Genomic DNA, 20,572 nt, shown 5'->3' with positions numbered 1-20,572 from the left:
TTTAGCTCCTGACAGCATTTTTCCCAGGTAAAGGCCCATGACCCACCTTTAGGTCAAAATCCGCCCGTTGAGAATCACTACTTTCCATCTGTTAAGCCAGTTTATTTATTGACAATGTTATACGCCAGTCCAATACCTATACGCCAGTCAAGAGATGTTGTCCTTATAACATGTCCTGGGTCTTTTCTGGGGTCTCTTCCTAGTGGGACACCTCACCACAGCATCCTAACTTGAAGCCCGAGCCACCTCATCTGGCTCTTCTCCATGCGGAGGAGCAGTGACTCTACTTTGAGCCCCTCCCGTATGAATGAGCTTCTCTCTTTATCTCTTAGGGAGAGTCCGACCACCCTGTGGAGGAAGCTCATTTTGGCTGCTTGCATTTGTGAACTCATTCATTTGGTCACTACCTACAGTTCATGACCATAGGTGAGGGTAGGATTATAGATCAACTGGTAAATTGAGAGTTTCACCTTTTGGCTCAGCTCCTTCTTCACTACAAAAGACTGCTGAGATACTTGAATTAGATACTCATTCCCCTTCAAACTCCCATGCCACATCCTTGACCCTGAGGAGGGTGTAGAGCTGGTCGACTGTTCCACAACTGGGACGAAAACCACACTGCTCCTTCTCAATCTGGGGTTTGATTATCAAATGGACCATCCTCTCCCCTCCCCTGACTAGACCTTGTGAGTGTGATCCCCCTGTAGTTGGAGCAAACCCTCTGGTCCCCCTTCTTGAAGAGGGGGACCACCACCCCAGTCTGCCAGTCCAGAGGCACTGTCCCCGATGTCCATGTGATGCTGCAGAGGCATGTCAACCGAGACAGCACCACAGCATCCAGAGCCTCGAGGAACTCCGTCCAGCCTCGGGGCCCAGCCACCGAGGAGCTTTTTAACCACCTCTGCAACCTCAGCCCGGAGATAGGAGAGCCTCAGGGTCACCCGACTCTGCTTCCTCATCAGGACTGAGTGGGTATTCCTTCCACCTACCGATGTTTATTATTTATTATAATTTATTTTCTATTCTATTAATTTCTATTATTTATCATTCATCTATAGGACTCCATTCTATCTTTTTTTGCTCCATTTAAGTTCTTTTTCATTTATTGACAGAAAATTTTTCTATTCATTGCTTATACTCATTCTTAATTATTCTATTTATTTTTCTGTTTATTTTAATTTATTCTTTTTAATTTTTCAGAAAATGTTTTTTTTTTGTATAAATATGGTGGACTGGCCTCACACAGACCAATGGAAAGGATTTACTGGCATCATGGTCGTGACTGAAGTTATTGGCAAAGCTGAAAGAAGACCTATAAAGAACCAGAAGTATGTACCAAGAGAATTAACCCTCATGGATGGTATCAAACCCCGCTGCTCATCCGCCTGCTGACATGTTTTCTAAGGACACGCTGGACTGGATGTCACATTCTGAAAGAGGAAAGCGCTCCATGCTCTGATGTTATCTGAGATGATTCTGGATGGTACCAGTAACAAGACCTTATTTTTTTTTCAAGTGCCAAACTTTTGACTTTTAGCCACCAAGGTCCAAACAGAGCTGCGGTTTTTCCTGCACCTCTGAGCTCCTATTGGCTGCTGCCAGATGGAGTGGGTGTGGATCTGCACATCAGTCTCATCGAACAGGAGTCACCGTAGGAAGGCATGTTCACAAGCTCCTCCTCGCTCTGTGCTGCCTTTGACACACAAGCAAAGCCCAGTTTCTGTTATGGCAGGGGCTGAGCAGTGGCATTTACCAAACAGCCACGGCATGCCACTCTCTCTGACAGCACCTCCCCGCCTGCTTAGGAGACAGACAGGCAGAGCTGAGAGCAGACTGTAGTGGACTGTCTGGCAAACACACCCTCAGATCAGCAAGTGGGGAAAAACTGCTGAACATGTCACAAGGTAAGAGCTAATATATTATCATATTCCTCTCATACCATCTCTCCAGGCGGCAGCGGGATGTTGGATTGAGTAGTTAATCAAAGCTGAGATGCATTACGCTGACCTTGACTGCTGTGGATCAGGGACAGGCTGCTTAAAATTCAGGGTCAGAACGGTATATGACTCTAAAGTATTTAACAAATTGTCTGTGGTGAACCTTTGGCCTTAAGATGAATTCTAATCAGAGTTTCAGGACAAGTTTTTTCCTGTTAATGGCTGCATGTTGATTCAAAATGACATTTTATTGCATTTAAATTTTCACATGACGTGAAGGAATGCACATGAATTGATATATGTCCATGTAAACATACATGTAGGTGGCCCACTTTCTATTTTAACCTTGCCATGTTAACATACCGTTGTTTTCTTCCTTGCGTGAAGCCCCTGGCAGCTGTTTCATCCCATGAGCTTTGGCCCCCACATGCCATGCAGCGAGGCTTTAGATGCCATATTGCAGCCTGTTGCTGTTGGAAAAGAACCAGGGCAACTCCAGTAATCTAAAAGTACTGAGATATAAAGTAAACATAAATATAAAAAATAAAAAAATAGATGGATATCACAGAGGTTGAGAGATTTATAGGAAGTCTTTTTGGTGGTGGTAGGTTTAAAAAAACTGAAAAAATGAGGTTTAGAGAAAAAAGAGGAGTCAGATAGAGCAGGAGGATAAAAAGGAGCTCAAGTCCAAAAAGTTGGCTTTGGTTCTTAAATCAACTCTGAACAGAAGATGAGGTTTAGAGCTATGTGCCAGAAAAACCACAGACTGTACAGCCAAAACATGGAGGGGAGGAAGGAGTTTTATTTTTCCGGGAACAGAACAAAGACAGTGAAACATGCAGACATATAGACTGTAAAGAAAGATGAGCAGGGAGGGGGGACAAAGGGGAAAGTTGCAGGGAGAATGCATGAAGAGATATTTGTCCTGTAGTCTGAGTATCACTATTCAGCTAATGAAGAGGAAGAAAAATCATCATCAGAGTTATTACAACAGTGTCTGGGTGATATATCATGTCATTCCACCAAAAAGCTTTAACCACACATAAAAGAAAACTATTGACCTGCCAGTTCATTAGCGATACTTGTTAAGTTAACACAAATATGTAATCAGCCAATCACGTGGCAGCAGCTCAGCGCATTTAGTCATGTAGACATGGTGAAGATGACTTACTGAAGTTCAGTCTTAGCATCAGAAGGAGGAAGAAAGAGAATTTAAGTGACTTTGAACGTTTTACGGTTGTTGGTCTGAGTATTTCAGAAACTGCTGATCTACTGGAATTTTCACACACAACCATCTCTAAGGTTTACAAAGAATGGTCTGAAGAAGAGAAAATATCCAGAGAGCAGCAGCTGTCTTGTTGATGTCAGAGAGGAGAATGGACACACTGGTTGGAGATGATGGGAAAGATATCAGGGCATCAAGCAACCACGGTACCGTCTAAGATATGTAGAATATAATCTCTGAATACACAACATGTTAAAGCTTGAAGCAGATGTGCTACAGCAGCAGAAGACCACACCATGCACCACTCCTAAGCTAAGAACAGGAAACTGAGGCTACAACTGAGTTGAGTTCATGTTGTTTCACAATTTTTTGCTCTGTAGCAGCTGAAAAAGCCACATTTCTTTGCAACCTTGCATTGAGAAATATTATTTAGGAACTTAATAACTCTGTGACTGAGTTTGACACAAAAGGGTGAGTCGGGACTCTTTCTTTGAAAAGACTAATCCCTTTTTATACTCCTTGTATAACAAATCCTGACACCCTCACCTCAATACTTCAGTAGTCTTTAAACTGCCCAGTCTACACAGATGTGTACCTGTTCTAGTTTGGACATATTTAAAAAGAAACATTTAAGTTTTATGTTTCATTTCAGGAAACTTCCCAACTCTTCAGGAAATTTGGGTAAATGGATTATATAGAATGAACAGCATGCTGTATTATAAATGACATCTAAATCTCATGAGGAAAATATTTAACAAGGTAATAAATCAACTCAAAAGCAGAATAATTATTTAACTGGAATGATTTAATTAGTCTTCTTTCCCTGCTGGCCATTTTTAAGGAGGGCCTTTCTTAAAAATAGCTTCACTTTTCCAAACAACTTTTATTTCGTTTAGGCCAGAAAGCTATCTCTAACACTTCATCCTAAACCCGGATGGTAGAAGAATAAATCAGACCACAGCAATAACAACAGATAAGACCTGCATCCAAACAGCATGCGTCTTTGCTGGTATCATTAAATACTAAATCAGCAATGTCCTTTGTCCTTATTGGACTTTCAAGCCTTCATCATTGCTGCATGTGGAGATTGCTCTCATGTGTGAGCATTTCATTTGTAGCTTTGGTAAAGGCTGCTGTGGACAGACATGTTGTGATTATGAGGTTTACGCTGATGCAGGGAGAGCCTGGAGGTCTGAGAGAGAAGGGTCACATTAACCTAGAGGAGGAGAGCAGCTGTTGTGGGAACGGGAAGATGAAGATGGAGAAAAATGTAATAAAATCTGTGCAAAAACAGAAAAGAAAATAAACCTCACCATGTTGTCTGGTTACAACACTGTAAGAAAAGAGTATTAACAGGATACAAAGGAAAACTCGATTATAAACTAAACAAAAGCCTGAACTGACTCTGATCTTTAGAGCAGCAGGACTGCAGCTCTGAGTGCTGCTGTTTGGTTGGGGCCTGTTTGGGGGAAGGCAAATATTGTACATTTTATTTCTGGGGTTTCCTGTGAGGTGGACCTACTGCTTCGAGCACAGACACATTAAAACATGAGCCATGGAAATGTGGAGAGTGCTAGTCAATGTCTGTGGGGAATTACCTAACCCCAACTTTGCTATATTCTTTCCTGTGTGGTGTCCCGGTCAGGAAGAAACATACAGGTCTATATTTATGTGTAAAAAAATAGAGCTTACCAGCAACAATAAGCAGTTTTGACCTTATAAGGTTGAAAGGTTTGCAATGAGTCTAAAATGTGGATTTTAATTAGCTGTAATACATTGTTTAATAATTTACTAAGTTATTCTAAGTTGCCTGTTTAATGAAATATATTCAGAAACTATACAAAAATCAGTTATTTTTCATGAAGATTAAAAGGATTGCAAGTTAATATTGCTAAAACGGTCAGCATGACATCATCGCGTACGTCTTGTTGTTGAATTTCCTAACATAAATCACCCTCACTCAGATAATCTCTGCTCCATTCAGCCTACAAAAGGGGGAGACCATGGCATGCTTACAATGAAAGTACTGCTGAACCAATACCTGCAAAACAGGGGTGTGTAAACTCACTTTATTAGGTCCATGTGTTCATTGTTGCTTAACACAAATAGATAATACGTCAACCATCACAAGGGTTTACAAAGAATCATTGAAGAAAGTATCCAGTGAGCAGCAGTTGTCTGGACCAAAATGCCTTGTTGATGTCAGAGGTCAGAGGAGGATGGACAGACTGGTTGGAGATGATAGAAAGATCCACACCGGGTGCCTCCTGTCAGCTAATAAAAGGAAACTGAGGCTTAAATTCACACAGACTCACCAACACTGGACAATAGAAGATGGAGAAACGTTGCTGGTCTGATGAGTCTCCATTTCTGCTCCACATTCAGATGCTCGGATCTGAATTTGTTGGAAACATGAAAATGTGGATCCATCCTGCCTTGGATAAACACTTCAGGCTGCTGGTGGTGTAATGGTGTGGGGGATGTTTTCTTGGACCCCTTTGGGCCACTTAGTAACAACATGGCCTGGTTTAACCACCACAGCCTACCTGAGTATTGTTGCTGACCATGTCCATCCCTTTATGACCACAGTGTAGCATCTTCTGATGCTACTTCCAGCAGGATAATGCACCATGTCACAAAGCTCAGATCATCTCCACCTGCTTTCTAGAACATGACAATGAGTTCTCTGGACTCCAACGGCCTCCACAGCCACCAGATCTCAGACCAACAGAGCAGCTTTAGGATGTGGTGGAACGGGAGGTTCTCATCATGGATGCAGCCGACAAACCTGCAGCAACTGTGTGATGCTGTCATGTCAATATGGAGAAAACCTCTGAGGAAGGTTTCCAACACCATAATCTATGACACCAAGAAGGATAAAAGTGGTGCAGTGGACTAGCATGAGATTCTCAAGTATATTTGGTTCTTTATAGGACAGGGGGAAAAAACAAAGGAAAAAAATGTTCTGACATAAAATTACTGTTAATTTCTTCCCAACAGTCTTATGGACTGTACTTATAGTTGGAAAAAGTCTCTGATATCCATGTTTTTATCCTTTTTTTTTTTTTTTTTTTTTTTTTTTAACCTGTCTTGTCCAGCATCGTTGCAAACAGAATGATTGTCTGGCTGCTGTCTGGTGCTGGGCAATTTTACTCTATCAAGCAGGGATTTATACTACATGTATAAAGTCCCTCTTGATGAAAAACTTTATTAAATCAGACTCTTAATGCTGGACTCGACCGGAGGGGACAGAGAGAGAGAGAGAGAAAAGAAAGTAGAGAGAAGAGGGAGGGGAGAGAGAGGGACAGAAAGGGTGTGGGGAGTGCGGGTGGGGACTTGAAACATCATACAGAAGACCATGTAATCCATACTACTTACAACATATATAGCTACGATCATCCTAGCCAGTAGGCCATTACACAACTAGTTGATAATAGTAACAATAATAATAATAAGAGTAAGAGTAATAATAATAATAAGAACAGAAATAATTAAAAAAAGAAACAAAATATGATAATAGATATAAGTGAAACTGCTGTATTCAAGAACACGCGCAGAGAAACCTGTGTGGATGTGTTGGAGAACTCGGCCACACGGCGACGCAAAGACTGTGTGGAGACGTTCAGGAAGGAGTGGCCATGCAGAGTGATCATGCAGATGCCACCTCACTTGAACAGAGGCCAGAGTCAGGCCAGCGGTCCCGAGACCCAGGCCACCAGCCCCCCCGCAGGCAACAGACCCCGACCGGTCCACAGAGACGACCACTCGCCCGCCCAGGAAGGCAGCAGCAGGAGACCCCAGCAGGAGCCGCCCCGCGGACCCAGGGCACCGGCCCCGGCGGGCCGAGGCCAGCAGTCCCCGACCCCCCCCGGGCACCGGCCGCCCGGGACAGACGGGGCAGAGGGCCCGGGCCCAGGAGCGCAGGGACACCCCCCTCCCCCACAGGCCGAGGGCCAGCACGCCACCCGGGGGGACCCGGCCCGCCCAGACGGCCACCACCAGAGGCCAGCCCCACACCCCAGCGCCCAGCCGCACACCCGGAGAACCAGTCCTGCCCCCCCCCCAGACCAACACACACACACACACATACACACACACTCTCCTTCCACTCCTCCATTTATCCTCCCACGCATACACCATTCAACCCTCACATACTCTGTCCTCCCACACACACACACCATCCTTCCACCATCCATCCTTCCACACACACACCATCCTTCCTCCCACACACTCACCATCCTTCCACCATACACTCTCCCACACCTATCCCATCCTCCCACACACACATCATCCCTCCACCACTCATCCTCCCACACATACACCATCCTCCCTCTCACACACCATTCATCCACCTTCACACCTCCCATACACACACACACACACACCTTCCTTCCACTACCCATCCTCCCACACATACATCATTCTCCTACACCAAACATCCACCTTCACGTACCCCATCCTCCCACACACACACACCACCCCTCCATCACCCACTCTCCCAAACATACACCACTCCCCCACACACACACCATCCTCCCTCCCATACACCATCCATCCTCCCGCACACACACCATCCTTCCACCATCCATCCTCCCACACACTCCCCCATCCCTGCACCATACATTCTCCCACACATACCCCATCCTCCCACACATACATCATCCCTCCACCATTCATCCTCCCACACCCACACCACCCCCCCTCCCACACACCACGCATCCACCTCCACACACCCCACCCTCCCACACACCATCCCTCCACCACCCATCCCCCCACACCCACACCACTCTCCCACCCACACACCACCCCCCCCCCCCCAACACACACAAACACCATCCCCCCACCACCATCCTCCCGCCACCCCACGCCACGGGGGGACAGCCCCAGCCAGGAGGCGAGGAGACACGAGCCAGGCCCCCAACCCCCCCAGTAAAACTTTGTACTTCTGTTTTTCTACACAGACTGAGCTTAAAGCCTTAAATCAATGAAAAACAGATCTCTTAATCATCTGAAGCAAGTTATTTATACTGTTCTGTTAATTCAATCTGCTATAGTTACTCCCACATAAATCTGATTTCTCTTTGCTCATAGTAGAAATGTTAAACTCTGCTTTTAAAAATGCCAACCACAAACCTGAAAGAATTTCCTGGAAGTGGAGGCATGCCGGCAGTCTGCTTTTTGAGCCAGCTGATTGAGATGTCTGCAGCAACAGGTGCTCCTCTCTGCACCTCTGATGGACAGAGTGGACTGAGAGTCACGTGCCCTATAGTTCTGTAAAAATGATTAACATTTACCTCGTGGTTAGTCTGTCCTCTTGAAGCAAAGTCACCGGAATAACTTACTAGCTTGTAAAATGACTACATGCTGTATTTATATGATCTCTTGCTTTACATGTGCTTTAGCTTTACAGCCACATGTTGGGGCTAAACTTAGACTTGTCAGATGGAGGGCTGAGAGATTCCTGTCAACATAAAAACCCCCACTGGCATGAAAACATGCAGTAATAGTTATAGGCTGTCATAACAGAAGTGAACACAAAAAAAATGATGATCGTGTTCATGGTCAATCTGGGAAAACACAATCTAGAGGCTACAGTTTCTAACTTTCTCATGCTAGCTACACCATTTATCACACATGCTGACCATGCTAATATATATGCACAAAATGTGTTTTTAACTCTAGTTGACCTGTATATATCTTAATGTTTATGTCTTAGCTTGCAAAAAAAGTAGGTGGAGTTCTGTTTAATTTGTAGATTTGTTGCTGTTTACTGTTGGTTATCAGACAGTGTGTGAATGACAGAGGTTTAAATTCCTGGTAGGCCCATTTGGGGGTGTTTGTCTGTTTACTGCATAGCTGACATTGTTTGGGGCTGTGGCTTGATGGCTGTGGTGCCTCAAGATGACAGCGAGCTGCCGGAGAGACTGGTGGTCAGGAGAGAGGAGGGGGAAACGTAGGAGGAGAGAGGAGGTGAGGATGGAAGGGGGACGCTGAGGACGTGGTGACTACATTGGGTGAACACTCCATGGTATAAGAAAAAGAAAGAATCAGCAGATTAAAGAGAAAGCATCATTTTGTGATCAAAATTATGTTTAATTGTCATGAAGTTGGAGACAGCTCAGTGAAAGAAATCCAAGGATTTGAAAGAGCTTGTGCAGGGCAGGGAGGGAAAATTGTCAGAACAATGGTTGTCTGTATTTATGTCTGTAGGAGTATATTTTTGCACAGCTGGCCAGAGCTGCTGGTTGAAACAGTTACAAAACTATTTTCAGCTCTCGTCCTGGACGGCTGGGCTGTAATCAAGTGGAGATCAGGCCTGCCACTGTTGAATAATGAAGGTCTGTGCATGGAAGAAATGAAGCAGTGAGAGTGTGAGAAAAACAAAAGTCTGAAAAGAGAGAGGGAAAGCACTCGTGTGTAATTGAATGTTTGTGTTTTGTGATTGTGAACAGAATATAAAACAGGATTACAGCTCCTCTGTCTGGTCATAAACTTCAAGAGAATGTGGCTTATCAAGGCCGAAAATGTGCCTGTTTTTGTTTTTAGAGATCAGGATAATGTTAAATGTTATACATTTACTAGTGACTTTATTAGGGTCCACCCTGCTAGTACCAGTTTAATCCTCCTTTTCCTTCAGAACCACTTTAATTATTGGTGTCATAGATTATGGTGTTGGAAACCTTCCTCAGAGGTTTTTCTCCATATCGACATGACAGTATCACACAGTTGCTGCATCCATGATGAAAATCTCCTGTTCCACCACATCCAAAAGCTGCTCTACTGGATTGAGATCTGGTGGCTGTGGAGGCCGTTGGAGTCCAGTGAACTTCATCGTCATGTTCTAGAAAGCAGGTGGAGATGATCTGAGCTTTGTGACATGGTGCATTATCCTGCTGGAAGTAGCATCAGAAGATGCTCCACTGTGGTCATAAAGGGATGGACATGGTCAGCAACAATACTCAGGGAGGCTGTGGTGGTTAAACCAGGCCACGTTGGAACTAAGGGGCCCAAAGTGGGTCAAGAAAACATCCCCCACACCATTACACCACCAGCAGCCTGAAGTGTTTATCCAAGGCAGGATGGATCCACATTTTCATGTTTCCAACAAATTCTGAGCCTAGCATCTGAATGTGGAGCTGAAATGGAGACTCATCAGACCAGCAACGTTTCTCCATCTTCTGTTGTCCAGTGTTGGTGAGTCTGTGTGAATTTAAGCCTCAGTTTCCTGTTCTTAGCTGACAGGAGGCACCCGGTGTGTCTTCTGCTGCTGTAGCCCATCTGCTTCAAGGCTGGACGTGTTGTGTGTTCAGAAATGCTGTTCTACATACTTTGGTAGGAACCAGTGCTTATTTAATTTCCTGTTGTCTTTCTACCATCTGAAACCAGTCTGTCCATTCTCCTCTGACATCAAGGCATTCTGGTCCAGACAACTGCTGCTGACTGGATATGTTCTCACCTTCAGACCATTCTCTGTAAACCCTAGAAATGGTTGTGTGTGAAAATCACAGTAGATCAGCAGTTTCTGAAATACTCAGACCAACAACCATACCACGTTCAAAGTCACTTAATTCCTCTTTCTTCCTCATTCTGATGCTCAGTTTGAACTTCAACAAGTCATCTTGATCATGTTTACATGACTAAATGTCTTAAGTTGATGAGATGAGATATTTGTGTTATCAAGGAATTGAACATGTGGACCTAATAAAAGGGTTGGTAAGTGCATACTGTTGAAATGAACTTTGCAATAAAATGAACTAAAATGTGTTTTTGTTTTAGTTGTCAGATATCAAAGATTTTAAACAGATAATTTGACAGCAAATTATTTGAGGAGGTAAAGTCAGCAAAAGATGTAGGGATAAAATGGTAGAAAAAAGTATCTAACATTTCAAGAACCCTTCCAACTTAGTTATCTGTTTTGTTACTGATTACAGGAAATATCTCACGTCATAAAACAACAGAGAATGGAATTAAAGCGAAGCCTCCATACTCAGTGGAAACACCTTATGGCTTCCAGATTGATCTGGACTTCCTCAAATATGTGGATGACATAGAAAAAGGCAACACCATAAAAAGAGTTCCCATTCTACGTCGAAGCAAGGGATCCCGTGCCAGCACCCTCCCCAGGCACCTCAACCCTTCCGGGTATGGCTGTCGTCCAAGTCCCTGGGGATCCACTGGAGCTCTTGGCCCCCGATCCCGACTGTCAGATACCCACCCACATGGCTACACGTCTTGGGCCCATGATTACAGGCGACCTCTCTCTCCCACCAGACTTAAATCTATGGCAGAAATGGAGGCCAGGATCAGGGAGTTTGATGAGCAACCTCTTGGAGAGCACATCAGACCCCACCTCCTTCGTGCATCCAGCATGCCGCTTACTGTTTTACTAAGACAAGAATCAGAGTCCACGGACGAACGAAGCAGCCTCCAAAGTTCGAGGGATCAGCTTGGAGGAAGAAACACCTCATGTGAAGATGTCTTCTCCTCTCCGGACAGCCCTCGCCCCCAGGACTGCTCGGGGCTGCTGAGGCGCCTGACTGAGGCACTGGAACGTGTGGGGGAGCTGGAGATGGAAGTGAGGGTAGTTCCCGAGCTCAGAGCACAGATCTGCATCCTCCAGGAGGAGAGAGAAAGACTCCGCCTTGGCCTGGTCCTGATCCCTCCTTCCACCATCAATGGAGCCACGGAGCCTTCTTCCTCGTCCGACTACAGCAAGATGGAGATGAAAAGACCTCAGCATGAACATCACATCAGGTTTCCTAGAAATTACAGCATCATTCAGGATGATTCAAATCCCACACATGAGTGGAAGACCAGTACGGACCTGGATGAGCTTCTGACGGTGACGGCCCTGCAGGCCAAGGTGGCGATGCTGGAGCAGAAGCTTCATGAGACCAGCCTGGAGCTCCATGGGGCGGTGGGGCTGCTGAAGGAGCAGCAGGAGGAGAGCAGGAGGAAAGATGAGAAGATGGACCATCTCATTAAGAATCCTGGGGTTTGGGTCCGTGCAGAGAGGGTGATGGTAGAACAGAACGGAGACGAGACGGTGGTGAGATCCATCGAACCAGATTACAACAAATCATCCTCTTTCATCTGCACAAGAACTGTCACCACAAACGCTGGAAGAAATCAACAAGACTCCGTAACACTGACTGAAAGTAGTCGACTGGTGGAAGCTGCTGATGCTTCAGCAGACAGCACAGACACAGCAGCGGTCGTTCATCACATCAAGAGGATCAAGAGTCTCCTGGATCAGCAGTGGGAGTGGGTGTGTGGAGGGACTAAATCTGGAGACAAGGGTAAAATCTTGAAGCATCCAGATCCTAAAGTCAACTCCCTTCAGCAGGAGATGATGGAGCTTGTTGACGTCCTCATGTCCCACTACAACCAGCATGGACACGGTGATGGGGAGAAGAAACAGCAGGGAGGTACTGTGGTGCAGACATTGTAGGATTTGCTCATCCAGTGATAAAATCACAGCTAGCTGATGGCAGGAAGGCAACTTAGTATTATTCCTGTTCACATAAAGCTTGCTTATAAATTATACATTTGTATTCATTTGTAGGCGGAAGTGATGGTCTAGTGGTTGCCAGTCTCCAAACTGGCAACAAAGGTGAACCATTGTGGGCCCCTGAACAAGGCCATTATTCGCCCAACCGCTCCTTAGGCACTGAAATATGGCAGCCAACTACTCTCTAGTAAATCTACTTCTACATTTTACTGTTGGGATTAATAAAGTAATAATTATTATTTGCTGTAAATATGCACAGGTTAGTGAATCCCAGCTGATCTTTTAGGGGCCTCGTGGTGAGAACCAACCCTCCATAGTTTGAAGAGAAGTAAACTCTAAATCTTATTTAATAACCATCCATCCATCCATCCCCTGTTTATTCCAGTGCAGGGTCACAGGAGGCTGGAGCCCATCCCAGCAGCTATAGGCGAGAGGTGGGGTACATCCTGGACAGGTTGCCAGTCCATCACAGGGCTAATACAAAGGAAAACAAACCAGCAAACAAATAAATAAAAGGAGAAAAAGTTTGTATTTCAAATTTCTGTTTTTCAGTTTTTGAAGCCGTATAAAAAACTGCCAATAAAAAAAATAAATAAATAAATAAAAACAAATTTTACAAATGGAAAATAAGTTTTCATTGTTTTTCTTTTAAAAATAAAAATATATAGATGTTTGGTAAATTCACTGATTAGTGTTCATTTATTTATTTTAATTACAAGCACATTTTGCTCACCTCTATAACAGAAACACACACATACACACACACACACACACACACACACACACAAACACACACAAAAAAAAACTTTAAAAAAATAAATGAAAATAAGAACTTATAAATAAATCAGCACTGTGATGGACACTAGCAACATGTACCCGGTTAAGCCTGATGGCAGCTGGGACAGGCTCCAGTCCCCCCACAGCCCTGCAATGGAATGATGGACAAATTATAAATAAATACTTTCTTCTTTAAAAACAAAAAGAAATTCACTAGGCATAAAGTCGGCAGACTAAATAAAAAAAAGTCATTTTAAGGCTTCTGTACAAATAAACACATTTATAATTAAACATGAACACTTTATTTCCTTAAACCTGTAACAATATTTCAGCGTCATATGGTTGAATTATGCTGTATGAAATTCAGTGGTGTGAAATAAGCTGGTTGAGGACTGTAGTGAAAAATCTAAAGCAGTCGAGTTATAAATTCTAGTGACAGACGAGGAACCATTTCCACAGATTCACTGCTGGTTGCTACAGCAACTTTACAGCTGTGTAAATACATGGATGTAGTGAAGAAACAGCTCTGTGCACAAGAAATAAAACCATAAGTCAAATATGAATCTTATCAGGAGCACGTAATGTTGCTGATATTTCACCCCGTCCTGTACATTTGTCTTCTGTTCAGCCTCTAAATCCACCCTGAAGACGGATCGATGTGCCCAGACGTCCAAAAACCAGCACTCTGAGGTTGCTGATGACGGGTCAGTAAATAACTCTCACTGACTTTAGCGGCCTTAGTAGTTATGATTATTGGTTATTTAACTAAAAATGAGACTTAGCTGTATGACTCTGACCAAGAAAAACACCCTTATTTCAGACTACAGATGAACACAACACTCTGAGTAAAGAGGTGACTCCCATGTCTACAGATGACTGAGAGACAGTGGACATCTAACAATTTAAAGTATCTTTTAGACCAAAAGGTTTAAAAGAATAAAGTATTTCCTGGCTTGTTATATAATCTATTTGGTTCTAACAAAAAATATATTTTTTTTTTTAGAAAACCAGGACTTATGTTTCAGCATTGTTATTTCAGTTTCAGCCACCGAACCTTTGAAATGATTGCACTCAAATCAACCAAATAAAATGAATAATGCATTTAAACTCTTTTCTATAATGTCTGTCGGTTTCCTCGGTTAATACTCTCTGACATTGTGGTTGATTGGTTCAAAGAAAGCTTTTGAACGATTTAAGCAAATTTTCAAGTCTCATTATTTAGCAAATACCATAAATTTACCAACCTCTTTCTTTTCTCAGGCAAAAAAATCCTAATAATCAGTGTACACACAACTATTAACTTTTGTCAGCACCAAGGAAGCTGATTTTTCCATTTCTTACATTCTATAGACTCAGAATGAGTGCAAGAGGAAATATGGTCAGCCTGGACTGCAGGAATCAGAGTAACCATGGTGATTTGGAGCGCAGGGAGATCAGAACTAGTCCTGGGAGGATGGATGCTGCCCTGGTAGATGTAGAACCTGTGAGGAGAGGAGTGGATGAAGATTGGCCTGCTGGCCCAAACAGACATGTGATACCTGTGGGAACAGGATCAGGACGAACAGGTGGAGGTGCAGCGTCGCTGGAAGCTCCAGAGAAAACGGCCAAATCAAAACCCCCTGGAGAACAGATGGGGGGAAAGTCTGGATCAGAAACCAGCAGCAGGTTAAATCACCACAAATACACAAGTCTATGTCTGGGAAAAGAAAAGAAAATAAAAAAAATAATAAAAAAATTTAAATTTTATAAATATTAAATTATATATATATATATGCAGAAGTAGTACACTATTCCCTTGATATTTCAGGTGTGTTTTCTTTACATACACATATATTCATGTTTTTTGCTTTTAGGGAGATGGTGAGTGCAGATTTTATGTCTGCATGTCATTTCCTCAGCGATCACATGGACAACATGGATAACCCCGACGACGATATGGTGAGCATCTTTTCAACCAACTCTAAGAATTATTAAGAATTATTACTGAATCTGCTCATATTTAGTCAACAGAGTCACCTGTGATGACACAGTGACAGACAATAATCCAGCTTAACAGTTCTGTCAATTCTGTGATACATTTAAGACCCTTTTAGTGTTTTGTTTTGGCTTTACGGACCACAACTAAACTGTTTTGGGTTATTCATTAACTTGATGGGCTGTGACTCAGGTCAGGTGGCAGAGTGGGTTATCAACCAATCACTGGGTTGTCGTCCATGTCATAGTGTCTTTGGTTAAGACACTGAAACTATAAGTTGTTCATAATTTCAGGTTAGAACCTTAAATAATGGTTCTTTCAACATGAGTTATATGTTGTAGATGAGGTGATAGCACAGTGTTGGAGACCCTGATGTGAGTGAAAGTGGTTTAACAGTTCATCCACAGGTTGGAACTTGTTCTAACCAAAACACTGAGCTAAGCTATAAATGCTACAAACTACAGAAAACTGTAGTATCTTGCTGAAACATACTTTATTATCAGAAAAACTAAAACATTTTATAAAGTTATAATGTTTGATGGTCAAGATTTAATTAAAAAAAAGTGAAAAAAAGAGTGACCCTAGTTGAGATAGAAATACAATAGAAATCAATTTTATATACATATTATACCAGTGCATTAAGTTTAGAAAGTATTTGTACATATTTTCATGATTAAATCAATATGTGAACATTTCATTTGTATATCTGTTTAATTATGTATATATTTTGCTGTAAATATAGTTTGTAAAACAATTTGTGAGCATTTTTTCTTTTCTTTTAGTGTTCTGAGTTTCTGTCTTGTGAGCATTTGTCATGGAAACTTGATCACCATGTACCAATATTTGCTGATATATAAAATTCTCCCACAACATGATATGAATTAGCTTCAGCAGCTAGCGACCGGTATGCGGTGACTTCATATTAGACTAGAATAATTAGAACAAAGGAAATGTGAACAATTCTGTGTCTTTTCTTTAGTACATCTTACAAATTATTGGGGTATTGATGTTTGATATTTTCAGCTTGAATCAATGCTATTGGCTCATTGATTATTAAATTGATATATTGATGTAAAATAATGTATTGTAATACCCCTGCAAATAAATCAAACATTTATGTGGTGACAGTATGCTCATGTTGAGCTGACAGTCAATGTCAAACACCAGTTCAAAACAGGATAAGCCCTGGCCATATTTCAGAAAGTCTGGAAAAAAATCAAACCCAAAGCAAATCAAGAATTGATCGATAATAATAAGGTTCAGATGTCCTTGGTGTGTAGAGACTTCCCGGGAAATCAGATGATGTAATCCCAATATCAACAGACTAGTAGTGAACAAACTATAACATCATGTTAACAATGAGTCCACGCACACCAAAGTCACTGATCACCTTCAGCAAAAAAATATTTCTAAGCATTAATGTTTGCACTAAAAACACTTGTTTTTGTTTGTACATGCATCCTGTGCTCCAGAGGAAGGCTCTGGTCACTCTGTTCCAGCACTGGTTTGGTGCTGCAGCAGAGGAGGCCTCCGAGGACTGCAGAGTGGCTGCATACCTGAAAGAAGTCAAGAAGGCAACACCGTCCCTGCTGGCCTTTCTCGTCAACCTCGCAGATGACAACGGCAATACTGTGCTGCATTACAGCGTATCCCACTGCAACTACAGCATCGTCGGCCTGCTGCTGGACACAGGTGACACAACTGTGATCCAACAGCTGGTGCACATGGAAATGGTTGTGTTGACAAAATTAACATCTTTTCTGTACCACAGGTGTGAGTGATGTGAATGCTCAGAACAACACTGGCTACACAGCAGTGATGCTGGCCTCTCTGACAGCTCCTGATGGACCTGGTGGGATGGAAGTTGTCCGCAAGCTAATGGAACTGGGAAATGTTAACATTCGCTCCAGCCAGGTAACACAGTCAAACTAACATGAAAAACAATGCAGATTAGTTAGAAGTTTTGTAAACAATTTTTTTAAGCTTGACGTTGCTTCATGTCTCCTCATAGACGGGTCAGACAGCTTTGCACCTCGCAGTGAGACATGGCCGAGTCGTTATGGTGCGCCTGTTGCTAAGCTGTGGGGCAGATGCTAACATCCAGGACAACCAGGGAACGACGGCCCTCATGTTCGCGTCCGAGAGGGGCCACACACACATCGCAAGACTACTGCTGGAAAGAAGCCAGTGTGACCTAAAACTCATGGACAAGGTAACACACATCAGCTAAACACATACAGTAGAATCATATTCAGATATCAAATGAAAATTTTATTCATAAAGCACTTTTCATACAACAAGTATGTGCTTTCCACGGCGAGTAAAAATAAGAAAAAAAGCATCTAAAACATTCATTCCTTTGACCACCTCATATCTCATGATTCATACTTGCTAGAATAGTCTGCAGCTGCTGCATGTTAGCATCTCTATAAAGCCATGCTGTCATGGTAACACTTTAAAGGTACAGTGTGTCAGAATTATTGACATCTAGTGGGCACAGAAATGGCTTCAAATGCCAAGCACATACAGTATAACTACATAGATAGTTTGTAGTGATATATAACATTTTTCTGTCAGTCACACGTTGTCACACGTTACAGGAACAATATGCTAACACTCTCACTGACGCTAAATATGCTTTTAGCATGTAGCTAAAAACATGGCCAATCATAATTTCTTTCTCTTCCCTGTTTTCCAGCGGGGTCAGACTGCTCTGTCTGTTGCCATGCGAGGTTCCCACACTGACACAGCCGCCCTGCTGCAGGCCCACGCTAAAGCTCGAGCTCTTTGAAACTGGAGGGAATATCGTCTTACACACATGGTCTTTCACATCTGAGGCGGTCACAACGATGTTGCTGAATTCTTGACTGATGCATGATATTCAAATGTTGCTTTATCCAAATGAGTTAAAGCTTGGACGACTGCTGGTTTGTTGATGCACTATAAAATGAATGTGCTGATTTCTGTTTTCCTTATTGTTGGTGTAAGTTACCTTTAAACTTTGCACATCCATGTAAGCAGCTTAGCTCTGCAAACTATGCAATGGAAAATGTATTTATTATAAAATGTTTTTTAACATGAATATGTTAGCAATAACACAAAAAAAATCAAACAGTAACATCTATTTGTTTTAAGGGAGATTTAATGCATATAAAATAGTATTTTTGCAGCAGTTCAGAACCATTTAAAGGAAAATCCTGCAAAACGCTTGTCCCACCCTGCATGCTGAACACATGAAAGATTATATTTCATACCAAGAAACCAACCTGTTGATTTCATTCACTAGTTACTGCTATATCAATGTGTAAACTGTCTCTTTCAAATAAAAAAAAAATATATATATATAAAACAAATGATTCTACATCCAGCAAACAGAAATCATTCAGCAGCTTTTAATCTGCAGTGATAAATCTGACCAGCAGGTGGCAGACCTCTTCCATGTCACCACCACTAACACTAGCAAAATCAAACATAATAGAAAGCAACAGTATACAGAAATCGGGAATTGTTAAAAGGAGCATATCCGAGGGATTACATCTAATCCCTTTCAAGTGTGACAGACGTTGACTTGTGCTAATTCCAGCAGGGATGCGAGATTCACCTGCAAACCAGCTGTGTGGCAGCCAGTGAGGATCAGTCAGTCGTGAAAGCTGATTTGTTTGGTTGGCCTTTGTTCCTCTAAAATCCTGGGAAACTGTAAGAGGGCTAAAGGGTTAGAGTTGCTGCAAGGACTTATGTTTTTGGGATAAGACAAAAAGGATTGAGGAAAGACGAGGAAGACACAAACTGCAAAGCCATCTTGTTTCCCCCCTGCAGATCTCATACAGCTTGTCCTGCTGCAATGACCCTGAGCACATATATAGATATTTATATATCAGTCACAAGGAAAATAGGATGGCTTTATAAAAAATGCAACTATTCATCAAATGTTACTGATAAAGGATCAACACACAAACACATGAAAACAAGGACAGAAAGGAAAAGATGCATCGAGTAAAACAGGTTGAATAGGAAGCAAATACTCCTGGTCAGATCATGGTCAGATGCATAGGAGGAAATTCACCATCCCCCACCCAAACAGGCTCTAATGTCACAATGAATAAAGGGGCACATCTCAGCTTTTGTCCAGCAGTGAACATCTGTGACACCTCTTGTCTGCTGCAGGCACCAGAGGACTAATAAAAACAAAAGTACTTATTACATAGGACTGTAATGGTTTTGGTACAACAAGGAGGCTGAGTTTAAAGGCATTTGCCCTCCTTCATTTTAATAAAGATAATGGACTGGATTTGTTTACTACAGTGTTTCTGTCTGCTGATGAATCAGTCAATTGATGAATGCAAAGCACCTTTCAGCCAGTCTAGGATTTACTGAGACAGCAGGGTTTGGTACGACCAGCAGACTGGAGGGGCTGATGTGAGTAAATAAAAACAGATATTGCTGAGCATTTTGATGGTTATATTTAACTAAAGAAAAAAGCAAACATTACCATGTCTGACATGTTTGGAGTTTCTTCATCTTGGTCGAGATTTTCAAAGCTTGTAGAGACTTATGAAGCTGAAAGCTGTTTTAGTGGACTAGTGTTGAGCGAAGGGTCCTCAGTGAATGAGAGAAGTCAGTAGATTTAATCAGGGGTTGAATATATGACAGTTCTGGGTGAAACAGCTGCAGTGTCAGTAGGCCTGTCACATTATAAAACAAACACGTTGTCATTTGTATTACATCTTTCATTTTTGAGGGTTAATGGCCTTTCAATGACATCATCTAATCTGCTATACAGATGACTTTCCTGTTTATTCAATGTATTTGTCCACAAAGCCTGAGAGTCTAAATGTAAAATGTAATTTTTCTTTTTATTATAAATGGTGACATCTACATATCTAACGTAAGGGGGGTGGGGAGTGCTCACATTTTACTAGTATATTTGCATCGCATAGGAATGTGATGCATTTTGGAAAATCAACAAGAGCTAAAAAAAAGTTTTTTAGGTTCTTCAGAGCCGAGGGTCTCAAGTTTGGGAATAATTCTCTGTAGGTTATGAGAAGCAACAAAGGATAACAGAAATTATGTGTCCCATAAATATGAATCTGTACCTCAAGACAGTTGTTTAGAAGTTAAAAATAAAATAAAATAAAATAAAATAAATT

General features: G+C 42.3%; 1 protein-coding gene across 1 annotated transcript; it reads left to right on the top strand.

Annotated features, from left to right (window-relative positions):
• Window positions 1–1,735: 1,735 nt before the first annotated feature.
• LOC121644539 (KN motif and ankyrin repeat domain-containing protein 4-like) lies at window positions 1,736–20,554 on the top strand. Its single transcript, XM_041992562.1, has 9 exons — window positions 1,736–1,904; window positions 11,094–12,590; window positions 14,079–14,154; window positions 14,801–15,115; window positions 15,304–15,388; window positions 16,898–17,117; window positions 17,197–17,339; window positions 17,437–17,637; window positions 18,124–20,554. The coding sequence occupies exons 1-9, from the start codon at window positions 1,895–1,897 to the stop codon at window positions 18,214–18,216; spliced, it is 2,640 nt and encodes an 879-aa protein (XP_041848496.1). The 5' UTR covers window positions 1,736–1,894; the 3' UTR covers window positions 18,217–20,554.
• The last annotated feature ends 18 nt before the right edge of the window (window positions 20,555–20,572 follow it).

This window comes from Melanotaenia boesemani, chromosome 8 (assembly GCF_017639745.1).
Source record: "Melanotaenia boesemani isolate fMelBoe1 chromosome 8, fMelBoe1.pri, whole genome shotgun sequence".
Classification (NCBI taxonomy): domain Eukaryota; kingdom Metazoa; phylum Chordata; class Actinopteri; order Atheriniformes; family Melanotaeniidae; genus Melanotaenia; species Melanotaenia boesemani.
This window is presented reverse-complemented; position numbering and strand designations above follow the sequence as displayed.